This window comes from Arvicanthis niloticus, chromosome 9, assembly GCF_011762505.2.
Source record: "Arvicanthis niloticus isolate mArvNil1 chromosome 9, mArvNil1.pat.X, whole genome shotgun sequence".
Classification (NCBI taxonomy): Eukaryota; Metazoa; Chordata; class Mammalia; order Rodentia; family Muridae; genus Arvicanthis; species Arvicanthis niloticus.
The window spans coordinates 26,815,181-26,839,347 of NC_047666.1; the positions used below are offsets into that span (position 1 = coordinate 26,815,181).

At 45.2% G+C, this 24,167-nt stretch overlaps 1 protein-coding gene across 1 annotated transcript in view; it reads right to left on the reverse strand.

The window, feature by feature from the left end:
* The window catches only part of Antxr1 (ANTXR cell adhesion molecule 1), a 196,633-nt gene that overhangs the window by 143,048 nt on the left and 29,418 nt on the right, over positions 1-24,167 (reverse strand). The window contains 5 exon segments of the mRNA XM_034511386.2: positions 495-575; positions 1,881-1,949; positions 4,597-4,676; positions 5,781-5,814; positions 6,377-6,458. Of these exon segments, the coding sequence (XP_034367277.1) occupies positions 495-575; positions 1,881-1,949; positions 4,597-4,676; positions 5,781-5,814; positions 6,377-6,458 (346 nt within the window).

A 24,167-nucleotide genomic window follows, 5' to 3' on the forward strand; every position in this document is an offset into this window, starting at 1 on the left:
AAACTTCTGCCTACAGACATCAATGTTCTAAGGTATTCCAGGTGCTTGGGCTTCAGGGTCCACCTTGGCTGACACAGTGGAGTGTCTTAGAAATGATCTCCGCGCTGACTTGTATGGCAAGTGTAACTCCTGTGAGATGTTTACTTTGTAATTATTTAACTTGTAACTTACTAGTTGTGTGCTTTTTTACAAAAAAAGGTGTTGTCTGGGCTTATGGGTAACTATGTTTAGTCATGGGTCTGCTGGGAGTCAGTCAAGCGCAGACTCTGAGAACAAAGGCTGCCTGAGGTTTGGCTTGCTGCCAGGTAAGGGTCCTTCAACTTGTAGGATAGAGTTGGCACAGGAGAGAGAAAAGAACCGTGATTGAAAGGCTGAAGGCAGACTTAGGACATAGTAGACGCAAAGATATGTGAAGGAATGTTCTCTCAAGCAGAAAACCAGCAGAGTTGGAGGGTGGGGAACAGATCAGCCTTTCGGGAGAAGCCTGTACTCACTGAGTGGATAATGCCTTGAAGGGCCTGGAAGCCGTCATTCACAGGAAACACGTGGTCCTTACTGTCTGCAATCCGAGCCAGCTGAGGACAGACACACAAACATGCAGAGACATGTCAGGCATGGACTTGGAAGACTCAGAAAAGTTACTATGTACTGCACTGGGGGGCGGGGGGGTCACCAATGTTCTGAATCTAGAGGAACCTGGAGCCTTCAGCAGGTTCAGCCACCCTCAGCAGTAGGAGGCTAACTGGGAACCCCTTGAGCAGGCTGAGGGGAGGTGCCAGCTCCTGCATTTTGTTTGAATCTTTTCTTTCTTGGGAGCAGAGGTAAGACTGCCTAGCTGGATGAACACACAACTTGGGGTGATATATTTGTAGATTTGAGGACCTCTGACTTGTTTCTCACCCAGATATCTGCCTGTAAATTTATCCAAATCAAACAGACTCCAGTCCTCTCAGTAACTTCAGAACCAGACTGAGGCCCTTGTTGCACCAGACTGATGAAAGGGATCCCCACCTTTCACACCGAGGGCAGGCTCATTGCTTCGTCTGGTTCATGAGGCAGGAGACCAAGGACAAGGAACAGTTGACCAGGGGCCCCCAACATTCATGGCTCTGGGACTGCAGGGGCCGTGCCAGGTTTACATTTGTTTTTTGTTGTTTTTACTGATTGCAAAAGTAACACACTAATTCTTTAAAAATTTAGGAAGCCATAAGAGTTAAAATGAAAGAAAACAAGGCCTGTTCATGACTAATCTCTACTTATGTATTTCTAATTAATCCTAATTGACAGTTGTACATGTATAGACTTTTTAAATGCAAATTCGTATGTTTGTTTTTTCTAGAAGTGGGAAGGAGTATTCTCATTGCTTTGCGATCCTGTTACTTACTTCACACCTCACTGAAAATTTGGTGCCACTGTAAGGAGCCACTCAGAAAAGCTCTTATTCAGGATGTCAGCAGTTTCCTGTATCTGCGCACACATCTCTAACCATTCTTACATTTTGGTATTGAAAATGCATCACATTTTTAATGAGCAAAGAAAATTTGTCACTTGGAAAAGATAAATTGTACTTGTCAAATGGAAGTTTTTTGAGAGTGTTCTAAGTCAATGAATTGAGAGCTGTGTGAACACCTTGGTGACTTAATGTTACCCAGAAAGTTAAACAAGTGAGGTGTGCTCTGGGTGGTCTGTGTTAAGACCCCAGAAACCTCAGAAGATGATGTCGAATTCTTCACATGGCCAGAAACTTTTCCTTGCTGAGCTTCCTAGAGGAACATCCTACTTAAGGGCTGTGTGTTCTGCATGCGCCCCGATACGCTGTGTGCTCTGTGTTCATCTCCCCAACAGTACACTTCCAACCAGAAGGAGACCCAGGTTCATACCTGAGTTTCATTGAAATCCTTCACACCAACGCAGTAAACGATCGCACCAAGGTCTCGAGATCTGTTAGCCTGTATCGAGGAGACAAAGGATATTAAGGGGAACCATAAAGGCAGGGGCCTCTTGATTTTAAGACTGCCATCAACCATGGGGTGTTTCCTGAGCACCTACTGTGTGGCAGATGACACAGAAAAGAAGTATGCTAGATCCCAAGGAGCCAGGATTCCATCAAGGGCTTAGGTGAAGCATGTGGACCCGAGGGCAGTGGTCACTTTAGGGGGTCTCTGCCAAAACTGACTTGAGGGACAGCTCTAGACGATGTGGGAGGAAGGGGAGTGACTGGGGCAGATTAATCACATCACATGTCCAGGCTGAAGTAGATCTTATTGGCATATTTTTTTTCCTGCTTAGGATGACAACAGAGTATTACAAATGAATGTGGCTGTTGGCACCAGATATCCCTGTGTGGACGTTTGGCTTCACTCTGTAAAGTGTCCGGGGAATTAACTGTGGCCATCTGCGCAGAGCTCACTGATATTGTGAGGCTTCCTTCCTACAGTCCGCATCGTCTATGAACCAGACCTTTCTCACAGCCACAGAGGAAAGTGGTTTAATGGTAAATTCATGTCTGAGTAGGAGCCAGGAGCTTCTTGACATTCATCACTGATTTGGCAACATTCTGAAAAACATCCAGGTTTTGGCTTAGTGTTATATTTGATTTATTAAAGGTGCTTTGCTTTGGTATTTGTTTTCCAGATTTCCTGTGTTCAGGATAGAACACAGGAACACAGGAGCCAGTGCTCAGAAGACGATGAACAGAAGCATCCAATGCCCAATATATGCTTCCTGGTTTGGACTGTAATTTCTCCCTTTATGAGGAGCTCAACCCATTTTTTTCTCACACTGATATCTAGAAGGGACAGAGCACGTCTCTTCTTTATGCTGGAAATAGTTCCTGCTGCACTCAGAATAAAGCGAACCTTGAGACACAGCCCAGCCAACCTCATCTACATCAACTCTGGGACTCCTCTCTTCTATGGAGCTTTGGGGTGGAGGTGGGGTGTCACGGAGAATGGGAGGGTTCGTACTCTTTCTGTCTTCTCTGGGAACTTTTCTGTGTTGGCATCAGCCCCCCCGAGCTCTTTCCAAGTCTGTACGTGCCATACACCTAAAATTGCTCCCAGCCAACGTCTGCTTTCAACTCATCATTTGTTTGATTTCAGTTCTTCCCTTATTAGGGCTTTTTTACTTGATCTGACAGTTCTTTGGTGCCTGAATAAGCCGCGTCACATTCCACGGCATAGTTTTAAGTTTAGAGTACAGAAACGTATTCCTTCTCAGATGCTTAGGGCATCTGTCATGTTAGTTTGTGTTTCCCATGCCAGGCATGTGTTCATGGGAGAGGAAAGCATCTCATGGGAGAGCCCAGTAAGGCTTGCTCTCTCGTGTGTCTCTACAGCGTAGCCAGCACACACTCAGAATGAGCTAACACACTATTTCAGTACCTACCCTACCCCCATTTCATATCTTTTCCTTCTGTGTGAATTTCTACCTGGGTCTGAGCAAGCCCGTGTCTGTAATGAGACTTCAATACATCTGTGGTCTGATTCACTGGGTCTCATTCAATATATATATATATATATATATATATATATATATATATATATATATATATCACACCGGTGACCACATCTCTGAAAAAAAATGACCCCCTCTCCAAATAGATGTCAACTGCCAGTGACTCCTCAGTGAGGGGGTGAGGACTTGGGAGGCCCTCCTCTTGGGGAGTAAGGTTTGAGAGAATAAAGAAAAGGCTATGAGAGAGTTGGAGAGATGGCTCGGCAGTTAAGAGCATGTGGTGCTCTTCCAGAGGACGCTGGGTTGATACCCAGCATCACTCACAGCCGTGACTCCAGCTCCAGGGGATTCGACACCTTTAGCTTCTGAGGGCACCCTCACTCACATGATGGCTCACAACCGTCCATAACTCTATTTCATGGGAATCTGGCACCCTCTTTGGACTGCTACAGGCACCATGGTGCAATACATCTATGTGGGCAAGATACTCATACACAGAAAATAAGCAAACATTTTTGTAAAGTCTTTTTAAAATACAGTGGGCAAAAAGTCCTTAGAAAAGAAGATAGGAGAAATACGGAATACGGAGGACTAGAGAGTGGTTCACGTGTGTGTGTGTGTGTGTGTGTGTGTGTGTGTGTGTGTGTGCGCGCGCGCGAGCACTCAGCTCGGTCCTGGACTAAGAATATAAAAGTTACCCTGGCAGACTGGTTCTTATGCATTGCAGAAGACTCTCTCTCCTCTATTGCCTTAGTAGAAAATATGAGGGAAAAGGGAAGAAATTTGGTACCAGCAGTTATTGTTTAAAATGCATACATGGCATTTTTAACCTGCTAAAGTAATATAGTACCTTTGATAAGGGCATAGTAGACTTTTTTTTTTTTTGAAAGGAAGAAAGTGTTTTCCATGTGTAAGACATGAAAATTGACTTTAAAAGTGAATTATTATGATTATTTTTACATATGAAACACTTTCATTCAGGTTTTTTTTTCTTTTCTTTTTTTTTCAACAACTGTTGTTTTGCCTGAATACAGAGCAGGGTCCTGGTCTTCTCACACGCCAGGCACACACCATACACTCTAGTGCTGAGCTGCACGCTAGGTCCCGTTTCCTCTCTGAGACCTAATGGCTGCTACTCACCTCCCTCTCTGAATAGAAGAAGAGGTCCTCGTGCAGCTCCCCATCCGTCAGAGCGATGATGACACTTGCTGTCCTGTATCCTGATCAAAAGAGCAAAGAGCCTGTCACTCATCCTGAACCACCAGGAATACCCTACTCACTCCTGAGATTTTATCTCTTCATGAGCCCAGTCACTGAAAACAAACATGGTGAAAATCACAGTCTTGCAACTCCAGCATGAAGAAAGCTCAGACTTCTGGGTTTCCCAGCCTCATCTAGAAAGGTAGGCTGTCCTATGACATGGCTGCTGAACCAGCTCATCACTGCAGACACCTCCAGTGATGGTCAGCATGCCTGGGGCACATGCCACACTCGGTCTGTATTGGTCCTCATTGAATGCCATAGCTGACCACATATGCCACACTTGGACGACAATATGCCAAGACATAATATTTATTCGAATTTGCAAGCTGACCAGAAGTATTACAGCTGTTGGAAAAATCTACTGGAATGCTTCCAATATTATTTAGACTTCCAGTAACAGTCCTGAAAATTGATTTCTCTCGGCGGGTTTGAGGCCTCTCCTACTTGTTGCAGTTTAATTACAATCAAGCAGGAAGTGGCATTTAGGAGGAAAGTCCCCACAGTTATGTGGAATCTCATCGAAGAGACTAGTGTGACATGTTGGAATGCGCTCCATGAGGGAGACTAATAAAAACCAAAATGATGGTGACTATTGTGTTCTCTTTCTAAGGCTTTATTAAGCATACTTTATGCATTTGTATTTAAGTGAAGGGGACTTTAAGCCAAACTTGATCTAAATATCAGATCCAACCGGTTACAGGAGCTCAGAGAGAGACAAGATAATTAAATCTGACACAAAAGTCCAAGCCGTTACTAACCCATCCAAGTATTTATTAACTTAATGAATTCACCATGCAAAACTATTGCTAGGAATTGCAGACTGCAGCCATATTGAGATTTTAATTGTTTTAATATAATGTTTCCTGGCACAGCATGGGAGAATTTGACTTGATATAAGCTATCTTTCCAGGCATTCTTTCATACACCTTCTTCATGATAAATGAATGTACAGGATTTATGGATCATGTCACACATGTACTTTGAAATGTACAAATTCTCTTTCAAAAGCAAACAAGACGATATGAGACACTTCATAATGTAGATTTATGACACAATCTTACCTTGTCTGTTTTCATAGTAAATCTGCTCACTGGCCTGAAAAACATATGAAGATGCCATTAGACCATAAGCTACACAACGCTGCTTGCCAGCCCAGTAGCACGCATGTCGGCCTGAGGAGCTGGGGTTCATATGCAGGCAGGGCTGTCATGATTTTTAATGTGACTTGCCCAGGTCTCACGCCACATGCCAGTGCTGATATCCAGGTTAAGTGACTGTCGCAGCTAAGTCAGCTAATTGCTGACATAGGTGGAGATCTTTTTCTGAGTCTTAGATTTTCCTTAAAGCCAAAGGCACTGAAATTCCATCTCAGCCTTTGAGGCTGCCAGCCATGAAGTTACTTTGGGAACTGAAGGGAGTTGTGTGTGGCACCATTTGTGAGTGACATCTTAGCACTGGCTAGTGAGCTCTTCATGAGTGTCAGTTAAGGAGAAACAGCCACTCCCTTCGTTCTTCTGAATGTAGCTGTCAATGAGCATAGGGGGGACGCTGTGCCCTCTTCCCCTAATGCACACGTTATATCACCACAGATAATCTTTACACGGACAGTCCAGTGTGATGCTTTATACTCAAGAGTTTAAAACTGTCTGGAAATTACCCTCTCAAATCCTTCATGCATGTAAGTGTCTCCTCCTGGCAGAACTTTCTGGAGCTCTTCTAGGCCTTGTCGAATCTGTTCCCTGCAACCCAAAAGTATCTTGTTAGTCTCATGGGAGTATTATCTCCTTGCTGTTGCCAGCCATGTGCACCAGTTTGCTTCCCGTGAATACGTGTATTGCTCCCATAGTTCCCCAGAACCACCAGAGGGAAAAGTCTTCCACCAGGTTCAGCCACAGCTGCAGTAGGATGAGTTAGAGTTCGACATTGAGGAACCTTTCACAGGAACCCACTTGCTTTTACGATTTTCCTCATCGGCATCATGGACCAAGCTTTCTTTCTACACTGGAAGTGAACCTTAAGATGTCCCTGTTCCTACTGGGACACACATCCACACAGGTGAAGACACAAAGGCTTATGTGAACCAGAGAGTGATGGACACCAAGAAACCAGGAGAAGCCAGAGAAAGGCCAACTCTGGGATGCGGTTGAGAGCATCTGAGCGAACAATGCCAAAGGAAACTGCGCAGCTGGCTTCAAAGGTAAAGAAGAAGACATGGAATCCACACTTCCCATAGAAACAGGAGTGTCCACCCGTGTGCTCTTCCTCTGTGTGGTCAAGGCGGGGGCAGGAAGAGGAAGTGGTTCAGAGGATGGAAAAGAGCTGGAGTGGCATCAGAGACACATGGAGTCTTGCAAACTGTCTCTGAGGGGTAAGATGCCCACATTCACATTCCCTCTGTGGCAACACTGTATGGTGCCGGAACTCCCAAGAGCCCTAACCTCATTTGTAAACCACAAGCCTGTGAGAGGAGGGGTCAGGATGGCCTTCCTCCTGCCTCAGTTTAATGGCAGAAGTGAAAATGTACAATTTAAACTAGGAAGACAGAGCCTTTGAGTCGGAGGAGACTCGAATTCCTTTATTCCCAGGGAACATAATACACCGAGCTCTGCGTAAAGGGGCTGATTTCACCTCCCAATAAGCCCTCAGCGTGGGTGCTATTGTTTCTATATCAAAGAGATTCAACTTGGGTTCAAAGAGGCATTCTCTGCCCTCAGAGACTGGAAGTCAAAGGTGATTAGACGTGCTCGCGCGCGCGCGCGCACACACACACACACACACCACACACACACACACACACACTAGGCTTTGCTGAGAACAGGAGTACTCTAGCCTTCTGGTGGCTCTTCGGTTCCACTGCTAAGGACACTGAATCATAACAAGCCCAGGGAACCTGTTCAAGGCCTCACAACTAGCCAGTGGCAAGTCCTACTATGGTCTGCACCGATAAGCTTTTTCTTGAATGAATGATCCAATGAATGAAACACCACCTGTACATCCTGGCAATTGTTTGGGTAGAAATTCTGATGAAAAACATTAATCCTGCATGAAGGTTGATGTGGCAGGAGACCCAGCTGGGGCTAAGGAGGGTAGATCACCAGGTTGTCAGAACATTTTGGTGGCCCGCTGACAGGGCCTGGCCCAGGTGCCCCCTGTTGCTGCTCTCAGGTTACTACTTAACACTGTGTCAGTCAAACTTTGGGAAAGGTACAGACTATTATCTGATGCTCTCATCAGAGCCCAACTGCCCAAGGTGGCCTCAAAACCTCTAAGCCTACCTGAATCACAGCCTACTCATCAGCAAACTGTGTTGATTTACCTCCAAAAATATCTAGAAATGGATCCACACCTACTCCAGCAGCACTAAGGACTACACCACCATCAGACTTTGCAAAGGTCATTGAGACAATACCTGCCCCTCTGCTTCCACTCCCATTCACTCTGCACGAGGCTGCTGGAGTCTTAAAATGAAGATCAAAACACACCATTCTTGTCTCTGCTCAAGACATTCCCGTAACAAGTCATTGTACCTGAGCTACCCCACCACCCAGTGGCTTTGCAATATGTACAGGTGTGGCTGCTGCCTTCCTGTCCAACCTCACCTTTCACCTGCCTGTCTCTACTGTCCCTGCCTTAGTTTCACTGGTCTTTTTGGGCTCCTGGCTTTGACAGATCATCTATATCAGCAACCCTTATAGCCTGACCTTTTCCTGGTCCAGGCCTGTTTGGGTCCCTGCTATGTCTTGTAGGTCTTGTGACTGGAACATAACAGGCATCCAGCAAAGTCTTGTGAAGTGGTTGGGGGAGGAACAGGTATCACCCCTGCCAGTAATCTCTGGAAGAGAGGAGTCTCACTTGGGCCATGTAGAGGAAGGCCAGGCTGCAGTGGGCCTGGTCACCATCCCTAGGACAGATGTGGGCTCTTGTGGTGGGTGGAAGCCATTCTTTGTACTGTAATTCCACTACCTCCAATATTTTAGCATCCCCCAAAAGGCAAAATTTCAACTGTGTTATTTGGTTATTTGATGAGGAAGAAAGAAGTAACCCATGTTTTAGTTAAAAAAAAAATAGAGATGAAAACAATGTTTCCCAACTGGATGGGGTGGGTGCCAGTGGCCATTGGGCAGAACTCTGTCCTCAGGATTGGCAGTTCATGAGTTCGAAGCAGCAGAGGCAGGAAATCAAGAGTCTGTTCCTGAGCATACTGAGATAGCATCCTCAGGATCCTTCAAACAACTGGGAAGAGGGGCAACCATGGGGAAAAAAAGACTAATTTCTGAAAATTAGATTGGTTGTTTACAATCTTAAAATACACAAACAGAAAATATGTTGGAAATCTAAAACAATCCTGAGGTGAGGGGAGAATGTTGGGGGCACTACAGTACTTGACCTCAAACTATACTACAGAGCCATAGTGACTAATACAGACAGGTAGGTCGACCAATAGAATACAGTAGAAGATCTAGAAACAAACCCTCACTCTTCCAACCACCTGATTTTTGACTGTGTTTAAAAAAACATATATTGAAGGGCTGGAGAAATGTCTCATTGATTAAACAGAGTTTAGAGTTTGGTTCTTAGCACTGGTATCAGGCAGCTCACCATCACCTATAACTTCAGCTCATGAGAACCTAATGTCCTCTTCTGGCCTCTGAGGCCACCTGTGTTCATATGCACCCCCCCCATGCATACAATTAAAATAAGACTTTAAAAATACACTGGAAACAGAAGACTGTCTTGTCACAAACGATGCTGGGAAATGCATCTACACGTAGAAGGATAACATTTGATCCCTACCTCTGCCAGGTACACAAATCAATCCAAAATGGGTCACCGACTCACTTGTAATACTGGGAAATTACTAGAAGAGGCAAAAACACCTTAGCCTATAAATAAGATGATGGTCTCCAGCATCTCAGGAAACAATAACAAGAACTGGCTAATGGGATTATATCAAACTGAAAATCTTTACAGCAAAAGAAACAATCGAGCAAAGAGATAAGACCTTGGCCAGGAGTCACCTGACAGAAGATTAATATCTAGAATCTATAAAGAAAAATGAACCCAAAGAAGAAGTAATCCAATCAACAATCAGGCAAATGAATTTTACAAAGAACTACTGAAGGCCAAGACATTCCTGAAACAATGTCCAATGCCCTAGGCACCGGGAGATTCCATTTCATGAAGAAAAATGACAAATGACAGCCAGGATGTGGACAAAGAGAAGCCCTTCCCCACTGCTGTGGGACTTTAGCTGGCAAAGCCACTGTGGAAATTGGTACAAAGTTTTTCACACAACTCAAAAGCTATTCCACTCCTGGGTAACACCTGAATAAGTCCAGTCACTGTGCCACGGGGATGCGGGCACAGCCAAGCTTATGGCTGTACTACTGTTCATGACCTCCAGGAGAGAGAATCATCCAGGTGTTTATTGAGAGATGGATGTACAGAGAAGATGTGGTTCATGTGTGCAAACACATAAAGAACAGATGTCGTGATCAAGAAAATGGATAGAGAGATGGTAATGCAAGTGAGATAAGCCAGGCTGAGAAAGATAAAGATGGCACTTGTCCACTCCTGTGTGGAAGGCAGAGGAGAAGAACACAGAACACTAAAGTACAAGGGGGCTCTAGGGCTGGGGGGGGGGAAGGGAGGAGTGGGAAGGTCAGAGAGCCTACTAGAGGGGACATATGGCTAAGATGTGTTGTTACATGAAAGTAAGAAAACGTCAAGATGGAACTCATTCTTTGAAACTTATTGGATACTAATGGAAAAGTAAACATGGTCTTTTTCTTTGGTTCAGACTAGTGAAGTCTGGAATATTCTGGGTAGCTCTAAAACCAGAATACTACGTTAATGCCAAGCTTAAAAAAAGAAAGCTTGAAAAAAAAATAGCGTGTCGGGGATATGGAAATGGTTCCTTGGCAGGTTTTCTTTCTGCCAAATAAAGTATGGGAATGGGGGTATTTTTCTTCTAAGCCTCTATTTCTCTTCCTTTACAAAGGTTTTCTTGAGCCAGTGTTCTCAGTATCTCCCTCCCTCCCTCTCTCCCTCCCTCCTCCCCTCCCTCCCTCTCTCTGTCTCTAGACACTTCCCTGATCCACCAGTTTCTTAACTGGTTACATGTTTTGTTGCCCTGCCCCTCTTCTAAATATCTACAATCTCTAGACATCTGAAAAGACAGGGTGGCCTGGGAATTGTGGGTCTGTTCTGACACTGGATCACCAACTGCGCAAGGGTAAGTCCTTGCGTTGTCTTAGAAACCTGAGGCATGGGGAAGACGACCTTTTATGGGGTGATAACCTCTCTGGAAATTCAATTGTGAGTGCAACATTAACTTCCTGGGAAACGAGTGGCCGGGAATCCTACCCAAGAGGCTGTTATTAAAATGTCCCATTTTCTTTGGTGGTTTCTCTGCCTGCCAGCGTTCCTTCTTAGGAGCTGGGGGTTTTCAGGCCACACATATTGTGTTCCTTTTGCAACACGTGACACTTAATGGGTGTAGCACAGGAAGCTGTTGGATGAGCGAGCCCAGCTTCCACGCGTCACTCGTTCATATGCCGCTACATTATCCTCTAGCAAATCCACGCAGCAGCAGAGTGGGGATCTGTGGGGTGATGGGAGGATCAGTCACAGTGCCCTGTGGACTTGAGGATGGGGTTGTAGTCATGCGGTGGCGTTTTGATGATGTCTGTCGATGAAAGCATTGAAGGAACAGCACAGGTGAGCACGTCAAGATGCTTGCCCCACGTGTCCCCTGGGAAATCCTGCCCCGGGTTATACAACAGCCGTTTGCTTTTGCTGTTCTGTAAAAATGACCTCTACCATCTAGAGATAATCCAACATGAGATCTGCACCGTCAGTGCTGCAGCCCCCTGTGAAGGAGCGTCTGTGGATTTGGACTTTTCTCAAATGCCTTGTAGCTGTTGACTCTGGGGCTTGGACTTACACAGTAACCACACGACTGTTCTTTACCCAGTAATGCTCTCCGCATTTCCAGGTGGCCCATGGCTGCAGCATCAGGTGACCCGTGGCTGCAGCATGACAAATAGATCCACACGGATCTGCTGTTACTTTAGCACCATCATGTTCTAAAACGAGCAGTGGCTTATAGGACACAGGATGGTGGCTTCTCCAGGCTCCTATCTAGGCTTCCAGAGATGATGAAGGATGAGGCACTAGCTCCAGAAAAGCTCCAGTCTCTTACTGAGTTGATTTCTAGAAAAGACAATACTTCTTTGTCTTCTCTTACCTGTACAGTAAGATCCCCTCTTCATTCCTGACAATACCTGTAACTTAAATTTTCTCTTTACTTTCATAAACCAATCTTTCCGAAAGGTTATCAGCTCATTCTAAAATTCTCAACTCAGAATTGGCTCTTGTTTTTTTTTTTTTTTTCCTACTTAATTAGAGTTTGACAGGCACTTCCTTTTCAGCTTCACAGCGTAGAAAGTCTAGTTGTTGCTGTTAAGACCTTTACACTTCTCTTCCTAAGAGATACCTTTCCTGTTTTCTAGCTCCTCCCATCCCCTGGCCCTAGCTCCTCCCATCCCCTGGCCTTGGCTCCTCCCACACACTGGCCCTAGCTGTGTCCCACAACTGATTCTTGGATTTTCACTGTGGGTCTGTTGGCAACATAGACTAACTTCCTTCTGCTGTTTTCTTTATCCGTAGCTCGCCTTCGATATACTCTTTGAACTTTGCCTAATAAACAGTTTCTATTTGCGAGTCTACATTGTGTAACATTTATATAGCCATCTCAAATTTTGTGATCAATGCTTGCACAATGCTTATTTTCTCTTCCTTTCCTTAGCCTATTGCTATTGCTTATTTCATGCATCTCTTGTGAGTCATATGGAACTGTGTGTAGAAGGCTGCTCTAACAATGCCCCCACCTCCTGACCCCCTGTTAGACGTCTGCGCGCAGCTTAGAACAGACCAGACCAGACCAAACTGTTCCAAGTGGAGGGGTTTATTTAGGAGATAGGGCAAAGGGAGGGGGGGTGTGAGAAGTAGAAGAAGATGGAAGAAGAGAGCGAGTTCAGGGGTTCTGCCTGTTTTACATGGGTAGCCTCTCCCAGGTAAAGGTGAGGTAGCCAGGTGGATCCTGGGAATGTATGGCGGTTGCTTTGGCAACGATGTGGGGGTCGCCTAGATGTGCTGTCCCTGGGTTTGAGCCTGATACCAGCACCCCCTGCTCTGTGTCCCTTTCCATACTGCTTTGTACTTGGCTCTGTGACTTGCTTTAGCCTGGAAGACATCAACAAACACAATACCCAAGGCTCTGTACTCTGGGTTTGCTATCTTAAAGTATTGCAGCCTCGGAGGACAGCATGTGGTCTTCCAGCCTTCTGAGAATGTTTCAGATCCTGGTTGTGTTTTTGTTTGTTTGTTTGCTTGCTTGTTTGTTTTCCTACCTAGAGTTATTTGGGAAGAGTCACCTCCAGTGCCTCAGTTGAAAAGAAGCCTCCTTCCCAGCCTGGAGGCAAGTCTGTAGGGCTTAATTAATGATTGACGATGGAAGGCCCAGCCCACTGTGGGCGGTGCCACCCCCAGGGGCGTGGTTCTGAGGGGTCTAAGAAAGCAGGCAGAGCAAGCTGTGGATCAGCCATAAGAAGCTTTCTTCCATGGGCCTCTGCTTTGGTTCCTGCCTCCAGGTCCTCTCCTTGAGTTCCTGCTGTGACTTCCCACAGCACTCCATCGTGTGGTAAGATGAAATAAGGCCTCTCCTCCCCCAGTTGCTTTTGGTCATGGCGTTTTATCACAGCAATAGAATTAAGACAGGGATGTTGTAGTGGTTCGAATATGTTTGGTCCAGGGAGCAGCACTATTTGGGGGTGTGGTCTTGGAGTAGGTGTGTCACTGTGGGTGTGGGCTTTAAGACCCTCTTCCTAGCTGCCTGGAAGCTAGTTTTCTCATTATTTGGCTTGGGAACAAGAGGTGAAACTCTCAGCTCCTCCTGCACCATGCCTGCCTGGATGCTGCCATGCTCCCGCCTTGATGTAAGCCAGCCCTAATTAAATGTTGTCTTTATAAGAGTTGCCTTGGTCATGGTATCTGTTCACAGCAGTAAAACCCTAACTAAGAGAGATGTAATACCTTTTGTAACTGAGGCCATTCCTCAGTTGGTCTTCTAGACCTCAGCTGCATGAAAATTGGTGCATTTAATGACACATGACTCTTGCTTCTTTCTCTGGGGGTGGGGGGAGGGGTGCTTTCTCGGTCTTGTAGTTGAAAGACATCGGTCACTTTCTATTGAATGTAACTGTCGACATAGTTGGGATAAAATCTGTTGTCTGGTTATCTCTCTGCCACAGCCAGTCTGCCGCTTCTCTTCTACATTCTTTTGTTTGATTGAGAACCTCCTGATACCTCACCCAACACCATTCACCTTTACAGACACAGCTATCTGTTGCCGGTGTCTCCTCCTCCATCAGCTCCCTTCCGTTTGTTTGTTTTTGCAGCTGACCATTGGGTTTCAATATGCATTCTTATTTTATGAATTTTATGCATTTACCCATATAATGGAATACTCTGCATCAGTATCATTCACTCTTATCTTTTGCTACCATTCTAACATATTTCATTTATATATTTAGAAACTCCAAAATTTAGTGGACTCCTTATCTCTGTTGAGATGCATCAGAACCCCTAGGAGATTCCTGAAACCTCAGGCAGGTGCTAGCCTTCTGCACACTGCCGTTTCCTATGTGTGCAGGCCAAGCCCATCCAGTGGTGTTTACAGTTTCAGTCCAGTCCCATTGATGACTCTCTGACTCCAACCCTTATTTTTAGTGAGTGGCCCTGGCCCCAGGAGATCTCTTGCTGAAGTCCACATAGAAATTTAGAGCTTTTTGGCATAGTACACCCTTACTGCTTGGAACACCTTTTCTATTGGCCACTCAAATCCACCATCCTTTCTTTGAGTAGGACCATTAATTTCACAGTCTGAAGTGTGACAAAACAAAACAAAACAACAACAACAACAACAACAACTGGCATCTTTTTTTTCTTTTGTCTTCATGATTCACTGATAAACTTATTCTGTCTTAGATATTCTCTTTGGAACATTCAAGTTTTCAGATAGCCAATACCATCATTTCTGTCCATTGGGGTCACAGTAAATAAAACAAGAACTAATTTAACAAACGCAAGATGGTCTCACCACAGCCGTCTCATGACGGAGACAGCTACTAGCTGGTAATGCACACATCGCAGACACACTGGGTAAATGGTGACCCTTAGGGCAAGACGGAGGGCTGATGTCAGACTTCATCACAGTACTGAGAAATGAACACAATTTAAAACCTACAATTGTTTCTAGAATTTTCTACCAGCAGTGAAGGTTGTAGTTCTCTACCAGACATAGTTCCTTTTTGCCCATGGTCTATAGCAAGGCTGAGCTGGAGGGAGTGGGTAGAAGTATGCTAGATCTATACTGGATAATCCAACGTGGAAGGCATGTGTGGGCAGGAAAGATTTGCAAAGACAGAATTAGAGGACAGTACCAAGATGTCAAAGGAGTGTGGGTCACTGAGAACTCAAATCACAGTGGAAGTTAAACTCACACTCTGCTTTTGAAGATCAACTAGTAATGCTGTTTACACACCCTGACTGAGAAGCCTACACACTCACCCCTCCCCCATCACAGAGTATAGAAAGTCCCTTCTTCCCAGTGCAGCCCTTACCAGGAGAAAAGCACTTGAATGCTCCCTGTAGCTTTGTTCACAACAGGAAAAGAAAGAAGCTGACTGTCCACAAAGAAGGTGGTAGATGAGCGCCTTGGTGGTTACACCTCACACCAGAACACGGTGCAAGAGAAGCACTAAGATTAACTCCAACCAAGCATGGTAGCTGGATCTAGGTGGGAAACGTCTCAAAAAAGGTACACTCTGCTCATACTTCATAATGTTTAACTTGGAGCTGCAGAGATGGCTCGGTTGATTAAGAGCTTGCTACACAAGTAACGGGACCCTGAGTTTGAGATCTCTAGGACACAAGTAAAAATTTGGGCATGGTAGCAAATGCTTGTAATCCAAATGTTGGGGAGGTGGGGACAGAGGGGTCCTTGGGGTTTATTAGCTAGAGTTTCAGATATACTAATGTGAGGCTCCTCAAGATTGACATCTGGCCTCCGCACACGTGTGTATCCATCCAGCTTGTCATCCCCACAAACACACACATAAGCACACACCTGCACATAAATACACACATTTACTTGTTATTAGATAACTAGTTCAGAATGAAAGCATCCTGGATTGGGGGATATAAAAGTACACACATCCATGGAGATGATAAACTCCAAAGTGAAGGCAACAATTCTTTATGTGGAAGGAGACAGAGTTCAGTGCGTCAGCAACCTGAAGTACCAGAGAGGGGCACAGGAGGTCTAGATTTCCACTTTCAGTGCAAGCTGGACTTTCTTGGGGTCCCTTCTGCTTGCTGAAGCAACAGCAAGACCTTTCAGGATACCCTTATGCCTCCACGTGATTCAGCGACAAAGCTCTTCCCTCTCTGAGGAACACTGAGCTCTCGGGGCCATGGGAAGATGTGTGAGCATAGGCTTTTGGGACAATGTTTCCCTGAAGCAGTCAGGGAGCTGGGGTAGTGAACAGTGTAGCCCCCTTTTCTTAAATTTAAAACATAATATTAAATTGTGGGAAAGACACAAGGGCTGTGCTTCCTGGGCTCCAATCCAGGTTCCCACAGTTATACAGCAGGGTAGCCATGAGTCTTCTCTGCCTTGTTATCCCCATCTATAATATGGTATGATAAAGAATGCAGTTCTAATGAGAGCTGCACAGGTAATCACTATTGTCCCTTATAACAGATGAAGAAAGTAGGCTATTTACGGGTACTCAGTAAAGCCTTTTGTTTTGTTTTGTTTTGTTTTGTTGTTTTGTTTTTCGAGACAGGGTTTCTCTGTGTAGCCCTGGCTGTCCTGGAACTTAATCTGTAGACCAGGCTGGCCTCGAACTCAGAAATCCACCTGCCTCTGCCTCCCAAGGGCTGGGATTAAAGGCATGCACCACCACTGCCAGCTCAGTAAAGCCTTTTAAAAGAATATATGTAGGCAACCCTCATATATTTATATGTATACACATGCGTGGCTCCGTTCTAGCATCTCACATGTAACAGAGCAGAGGGAAGTACTCAGTTGAGGCAGGGAGGCCAAGAAGGCTGTATGCAGTAGGGAAAAATCACTGAGTTAAAAACCTTAAATCTGTGAATAAAAATCTGGTGCTGAGCACATGGGTGGGTCAGCACAAACAACCTGGTCCTTCTGGGAATCCTTCTCCTTATTAGTAAAAGGAGGCCAGTGGGTTGAAAAAGATATGATAACCCTTTGACCCATGGCTGCTTTGCTATGCTTTGTGTTTGAATCTTGGAAAGTTTGGAAGAAAAGTGAAATTTCCAGTCAAAAACAGTCTTTTGAGGGTGTGCATCTAACTCTGACTGCCCCTCCCAAAGCACCACAGGTGTGGCTAACCCACCAGGACAGAGCAAATGGCTTTCATTGCCTGAAGGTGAGAAAGGGTGTCACGCTCAAATCTTAGGGTCTCTGCACAAAGCAGACATACTTCCATGCTGACATGCAAGATGATGACATATCCTGACATTCCAGGTCACAAGGAGAACAGTGTAGAGCTGCTGACATGGAAGACAACATAGCCTGACATTCCAGGTCACAAGGAGAACAGTTGGAGCTTCAGTAGGGGAATGATTCTAAATCTGCCACCCAATGAGGGGCCAGGAGAGGGGTCCCAACCCAAATGCTCAGTGGTGGGCCGCGGGAGAGATTCAACTCAGTCACCCAGTGGTGGGACCAGGACAAGGGTCTTAACCAAGTCACCCAGTGGTGGGTTAGGAGATAGGATCCTAACTCAGCCACCCTATAGTGTGTGGAAGAGACTCCTAATTCAGTGTGACCTGGTACCTGCACCAGACTCTGCTTCAGGCATCTGCTTCTTCCTTTTTCTGGAATGACTTCAGGGTCTCTACTCAAGGAGGAGGGCACACGAGTTTAAAAAACTACTCCCGAATTTCACACTTTTCTTTATTTTGAGGTCTTAACATTGTCAGTGAGGCTCAATGAGGAAAGCCCGGTTGATACCAATTCCTTTTGTCCCTCTGTGGGCTCAGGGGTCTCAGCAGCCAGGAAGATGAATACCAATTTTAGGGATCCAAGAAAATCACCCCTCTTGAAATAAACTCACAGGAGATTTATATATGAAAGATTCCAGTTCTTATTGATGAAGATAATGAAGCCACCCTGTTTCCAAAATAGCAGGTAACAGACACATACACACACACATGTGCATACACACATGCACATATACATGTACACACACATGCACATGGGCACACACATGGGCACACACATAGGCACACACGTATATACATGTACACACACATGCACACACACATGCACACATATATGCGTGCGCACACACACACACACTTGAGGACACACACAATTTGTAGGCATAGGAGACCATTCACAGAGATGAAAATATTTGCTAGTTGAAAATGCAGATAGTGAAAACAGCCGAGTGCCGCAAACAGCAGTAAAACAGAAAACACTGAGTTGGTGAGTACAGAACCAGTCTGCACTGTGCTCAGGGAACTTCAATAAAACAATAGACTGGGATCAGAGTGATGGCGCTGGAGGTAAAGTGCTTGCCATGTAAACTGAGGACCCAAGTTAAAGTCCCAGCACACCGGTTTTAAAACACAAAACAAAACAAAAGAAACCAGGCGTGGTGACAGGCACCTGTACTTCCAGTGCTATGAAGGCAGAGGCAGGATTGCCTGGGTCTCTTTGGCTAATCAGACTAGCTGAATTAGTCAGCTCCAGATTCAATGTGAGGGTCTGTCTCAAACACACACACACACACACACACACACACACACACACACACACACACAAAGAATCTCAAATAAATAAAGAAATAAAACGTGTTGGGACCAAGGGAGGAAAGACACCTCGTGTCCTTTCCAATCTTTACATTTATGTACACACACACACACACACACACACACAAACACATGCAAACACACAATGGTGAAAAAGAGGCAGATTAAACATGTACTTAGACCATAAAAGCTATCGTGAGCAGGTCAGAATGCTAATAAGAAAAATCAAAGAAGAAAAAGGTTTTAGGTTGAAGAAGTTTAACTATCAGATAGTATGGCTTAGATACTGTACAGAGTTATCTAAGAATCAATGACACACACACACACACACACGCACACACACACACACACACTACATTCATTTTAAAAATATTTGAGATAAAGAAAAAAGTCCCAAAAGCTTCTAAGAGAAAGTCAAGGGGTGAGGGAATGGGGTATATAGCACAGAGTCGATCAGCAAAACTAATAAAGTTTAGAAACTAACACTCAAAAATTAAATTATCCAAATCATATTCTTTGAAAAGAATAATTGATTCTGAAAATTGGGGGTTGGGGGAGGGGTGGTAAACAAAACTCACACAGGAGAGACTGTCTTAAATCATAGTATAGCAAGAGTACAGGTATCCATACAGATGTCAGCACTGAGAGCTCACAAGACACGTCAGAGAGGAGCTTCAGCTTCCACAGACCTAAGGTTCCGTTCAGATCAGCAGCAGCTTTCAGTATTCAGAGAAGATAAGATACAAACAAACCTTCCTTCATCTCAAGTTGACAGGAAAGGGTGAGACTACGCAGCACAGAAGAAATGAGACTCCATAATGGTGTTATAAAATAATGAATTAATGAATACAAATAAAATTTAAAAACATACAAAACAGAAGTGTTGATTTAAGAAATACCCATTATGTAACTAGGAAGGTTAGAAGTAATAAAATAATTAAAATGATGGTGGTGGGGCCAACTCTACAGGGCTGGGGAGGTGGCCAAGTGACAGAGCACTCAGCTGGCCTGTCTAAGCCTTGGGCCCCACACCCAAGAGAAGGAGAGAGGGGGATTGGGGAGAGAGAGAGAGAGAGAGAGAGAAAGAGAGAGAGAGAGAGAGAGAGAGAGAGAGAGAGAGAGAGAGAGAGACAGGCAGACAGACAGAATCAGAGAGAGAGGAGAGACAGGGAGGGGAGATAGACACACACACAGAGGCACACAGATAGACAGACAGACGGAGGGGGAGAGACAGGGAGAGGGAAGGACACATATACATACAGAGAGGGGAAGGGGGAGAGGCTGGGAGGAGGGAGACAGAAGAGGCGGGGGTGGGGGAGAGAGAAGGAGAAGGAAAAATTCTATATAATCAGTATTTTCTCCCCCAAAACATATTTCTTAAGCTAGTTCTGGAGTCACAGGCTGAAGTACTGATTATCCATGTAGACATCCCACGGACGCCCCTACAAGCATTTCATGCTGCTTCATGGAAGCTCACGGGCTCCAAACACCAAGCCCACCATGCATGCCTGTGAGCACTACCAGTCGAGGTGATGGAGCGGGCAATGTTCCACTCACAGTGGGAATGGAGTGAGCCAACACTGAATGCAACATTCAGGAAAAGAACAAAACCTTCCCGGAGGACACAAAACAGACATGATAAGCACCCTTAAGTAAGAGCGAGTGCTGTTTAGTAAGGAGCCAGCGGTGCCAGGACTTTTTCAGACGACTCAGATGAAAACCCCAAGGATATTTGGAACATTAAGAAAAAATTTAAAAGCAAATGGTTGGAAAAATCCACTTAAAACCAAGGAGATTTTTGCTCAATATTAGAGATGAGGAAAGACCGGTCCTCCAGATGTTGAAACTAATTAAAACAATGTGGTCTGAGTGTGGAACTGCAGGCAAACAAATGGAACCATAACGAAGCAGAAACCGAGCAGCCCCAAGTCCACCTTGGCCACTTCTTACGTGGCTGGTTAAAAGCTTGTTCCACAACAGCCCTGGAAAAGCCAGTGTGGGTCAGATGTCAAGAGTTGGCCCCATCGCTTGCATGGAAATAAGCTGTGGCAAAACTTACATTAAAATGCATATTGCCATAAGCAGAAGTAGTAATAACTGGAAAATTATGAATACGAATATTACATTTCTGAAGAATATACTGGAAACAGAATTCCCTTTCACATGAAAAGAATACACAATAACCAAACACAACCAGAAATATGAGAATCAGCCAGCATTTCAAAATCTTTGTAATGGATTGCATTCCCATGGTATGTAAAAATAAAGGAAGTATATATGACCACTTTAACAGATGACACACGGCACTTGGTTAAACCTCTCAAATTCTGTTAAGTGCTAGCTGAACTCCACAGACACAATCTAATTTCCAAATGATAAAACATTTGAAGTGATTCAGGTAATTTCACGAATAAGACTTGGAGTTTTCAGGGAATCATCTGTAGTGGTTCACACTAAATTGCTGTATTACAGTAACAATTTGGTCACCATTATACACTCTACTACACTAGTGGAGTGGCCACTGATCTTGGGCTGTGTAAATGAGGGCGCTGAGAAGCCTTGGAAGAGGACATGATCTGACACAGAGTCTGACTCAACCAAGTTTCAAATCCAGAGGTCAGAAATGAGTTCTGCCGTTTGCCTGATATTGGGCCTCAGTGAACTTCTGGAACCCCAGTATCCTCAATGTGAAAGGGAAGGAAAGCACACAGCCTGCCTCAGCCTGCCACAGCCTGCCTCAGCCTGCTCCAGCCTGCCTTAACCTGCCTCAGCCTGCCTCAGCCTGCTTCAGCCTGCTCCAGCCTGCCACAGCCTGCCTCAGCCTGCCACAGCCTGCCACAGCCTGCCACAGCCTGCCACAGCCTGCCACAGCCTGCCACAGCCTGCCACAGCCTGCCACAGCCTGCCACAGCCGGCCAAAGAACAACAGCCACAGGAAGGCCTAGAATATAACAAAGCTGTTGGGAGGGGAGTTGAGACCCCAAAGGTGGCCCACCTAAGTGAGTTCCAGAGTCTCACTCCCTCTGCTCTCTCTTGGTCTTAACCTGAGGACAAGTTTCATGGTGTGCTGATGGCTGAAGTGACTTGTAAAGGACTGAGAAAAATCTCCATTCCTGGGAATCCTGGGGAGAGGGGCCCCCTCCTACTCTGGCTTTGTCTCAGAGGAAGATTTTCCCCCAATAGTCTATCTGACCAAAATGCCAAAAGACACCCCTTTTGGATAGATTCTTGGGGTGACTCTGGACAGGATGCAGGAGGCTCCCAATTTTATCATTGAAGCTGGAGGTTCCAGGTCACTCCTATGCTGCACAGTGGATACATCCAAAATAGCCTGGTTCTGTGTTTAGTGTGCAACCTCTGTCCACACTAGAGGGAGAAGAATGACCTGAACCCAGGTGATGGCTAACTGAAGCCAAGACAGAAAACAAACAAAAAAACCCCCAAGTTAAAACAACATGAAGCTACACTCTTAAAATTACTCAACAAATAAATGCTCCTTAAAGAGTTGTAGTGAGCTCTCATGGGAAAAGGTGATCGGGATGCCAATCCTGAGAGGCTGGAACGGTGACAGACCTGAGAGCATTTTAACAATCACCCTGTGAGGCCACTGTGAGCACTTGGATAAAGATGAATCTGAAAAAAATACTTGAACGAAACATGAACGTCTCAAGAGAAACCACATGGGAGTTTTAGAACTGAAAGAGTTAATATCTGTACTAAAGAATTAAGCAGACCTGCTCAGCGCCCAAAGGAAGATGGCAGAGGAAGGCCACTGAACTAGGGGACAGAACAGCAGCCATCACCCACTGAGGAACAGGGAGATGACTGGAAAAGATGTGACCACTTCAGGGCCATATGGAGTAACATGGAGAAGTCGTCACCTGTGCTGTGGGAGTCTCAGAAAGAGGAGAGGTGGGTGCTAACAAAAAATTAATAATAATAATAATAATAATAATAATAATAATAATAATAATAATAAAAAGATAATAATATTGAATAGCATTGGTTGTTAACTTGCCAAATTTAGTGAAAGACAAGAACTTGACAGATCCAGTGAGGTCTGCACAGCCCCCCTACACATCATAACCAAACTGCTGACAACTAAAGAAACCTTGAAAGTGGTTAGGAGGGTCACTGCCCTCACTGTACACAGAACGAGAACTCAAATGGTGAAGTTGCCATTAGAGAGAGCGGAGAAGGGTGTGCTGTCCTCCCTATGGTTTCTTCACTATGCCACAGCTCATGGCATTTCCCACTTTATTTCTTCAATCTCCCCACAGTGTTCCTGTGTGCACTTGGATCCCAAGAGCACAGTGGAACACATTGCAAATGCATCTTCTCTATTATGTCTTTTGATTAACACACTCTTTTGTTCTTGTTAAGATGAGAATCTTTCGTGACCGATGCCCTGTTGTTGTTTTGTGTGTGAGTTAGGTGTAGGTGTGGATGTGAGTTCAGGGGTAGGTGAGGACACACACGACGTACACACTGTGAGGTCAGTGGACAACGTTGGGTGTTGTCCTTTGTGAGACGGGGCCCGCACTGGCCTATAACTTTGCCAACTGGCTAGCTTGGTGTCGAACTTCCAGATAATCTGCCTGTTCCTGCCTCCCATCCCACCAGGGCTGGGGTAAAAGGCAGTGCAGCCAGTCTGACTTGTTAACATGGATTCAAAGCTCCAGACTCAGATCTGAACACTTGCAAATCAAGCATTTTACATCTCCCCAGCCTGGTGCCCTTTTATTTTAACAAGTTTCTTTTAAAACTCTATAAACTCCCACAAATACACATAGGGTATAACAACACACCCTTTACTGTCTCAGAGGGATATGCAAAGAGCAAATGCTCTCAGGAGAAAAAGATGGAGATTCTTGTGTCCGACAAGTCACGTAGAGACAAGTTGGAAACAAAATAAAAACCCGACCCTTGCAGCCAGTCTCTCTAGGGCATCTGAGAGTGATCACTTGTCCCCTCTTTACTTGGCAAGACTGGGCGTGTGTTGGATCCATGCTTGGCGGGCCATGCACTCACCACAGGAGACTCATGGCATCAGTATTAAAGGCTGTTTGCAGCAACCTGGGGGCTCTAACCTCTGCCACTTCTTTGGCACAAGAAACTAGTGGTAATGAAGTTAAGGCGCAAACAATTAGATTCCGAGTAGACGGAAAGGAATGCCATCGGCCTGGCGTTCTGATTTATCTGTCTCTCACCTGCCCTGGCCAGCTGCCCAGAGGCCATGGGGGTGGCCCCCGACATCTACCGAAGCTACATACATTTCATCTTCCGGTCACACTGGCACATCCAAAAGGGTAGTTGTCATGAAGTGACACCAGGGTGCCACAGTTGCAGCAGGGTGTGAAGGACAGGTGAGATCTGGTTCTGGTTTGGGACTGATGACACAGACACCCCCACAGGGATGCTTAGCACCCACAGGCCTGGATTAGTTCGAGTTCCTTATTATCCATGTAGGAGAAGAGTCAGTGGTCAAGAAAACGTGGTTGGCTCTGTGAGCCATTCACAGCTCATTGTCCTAG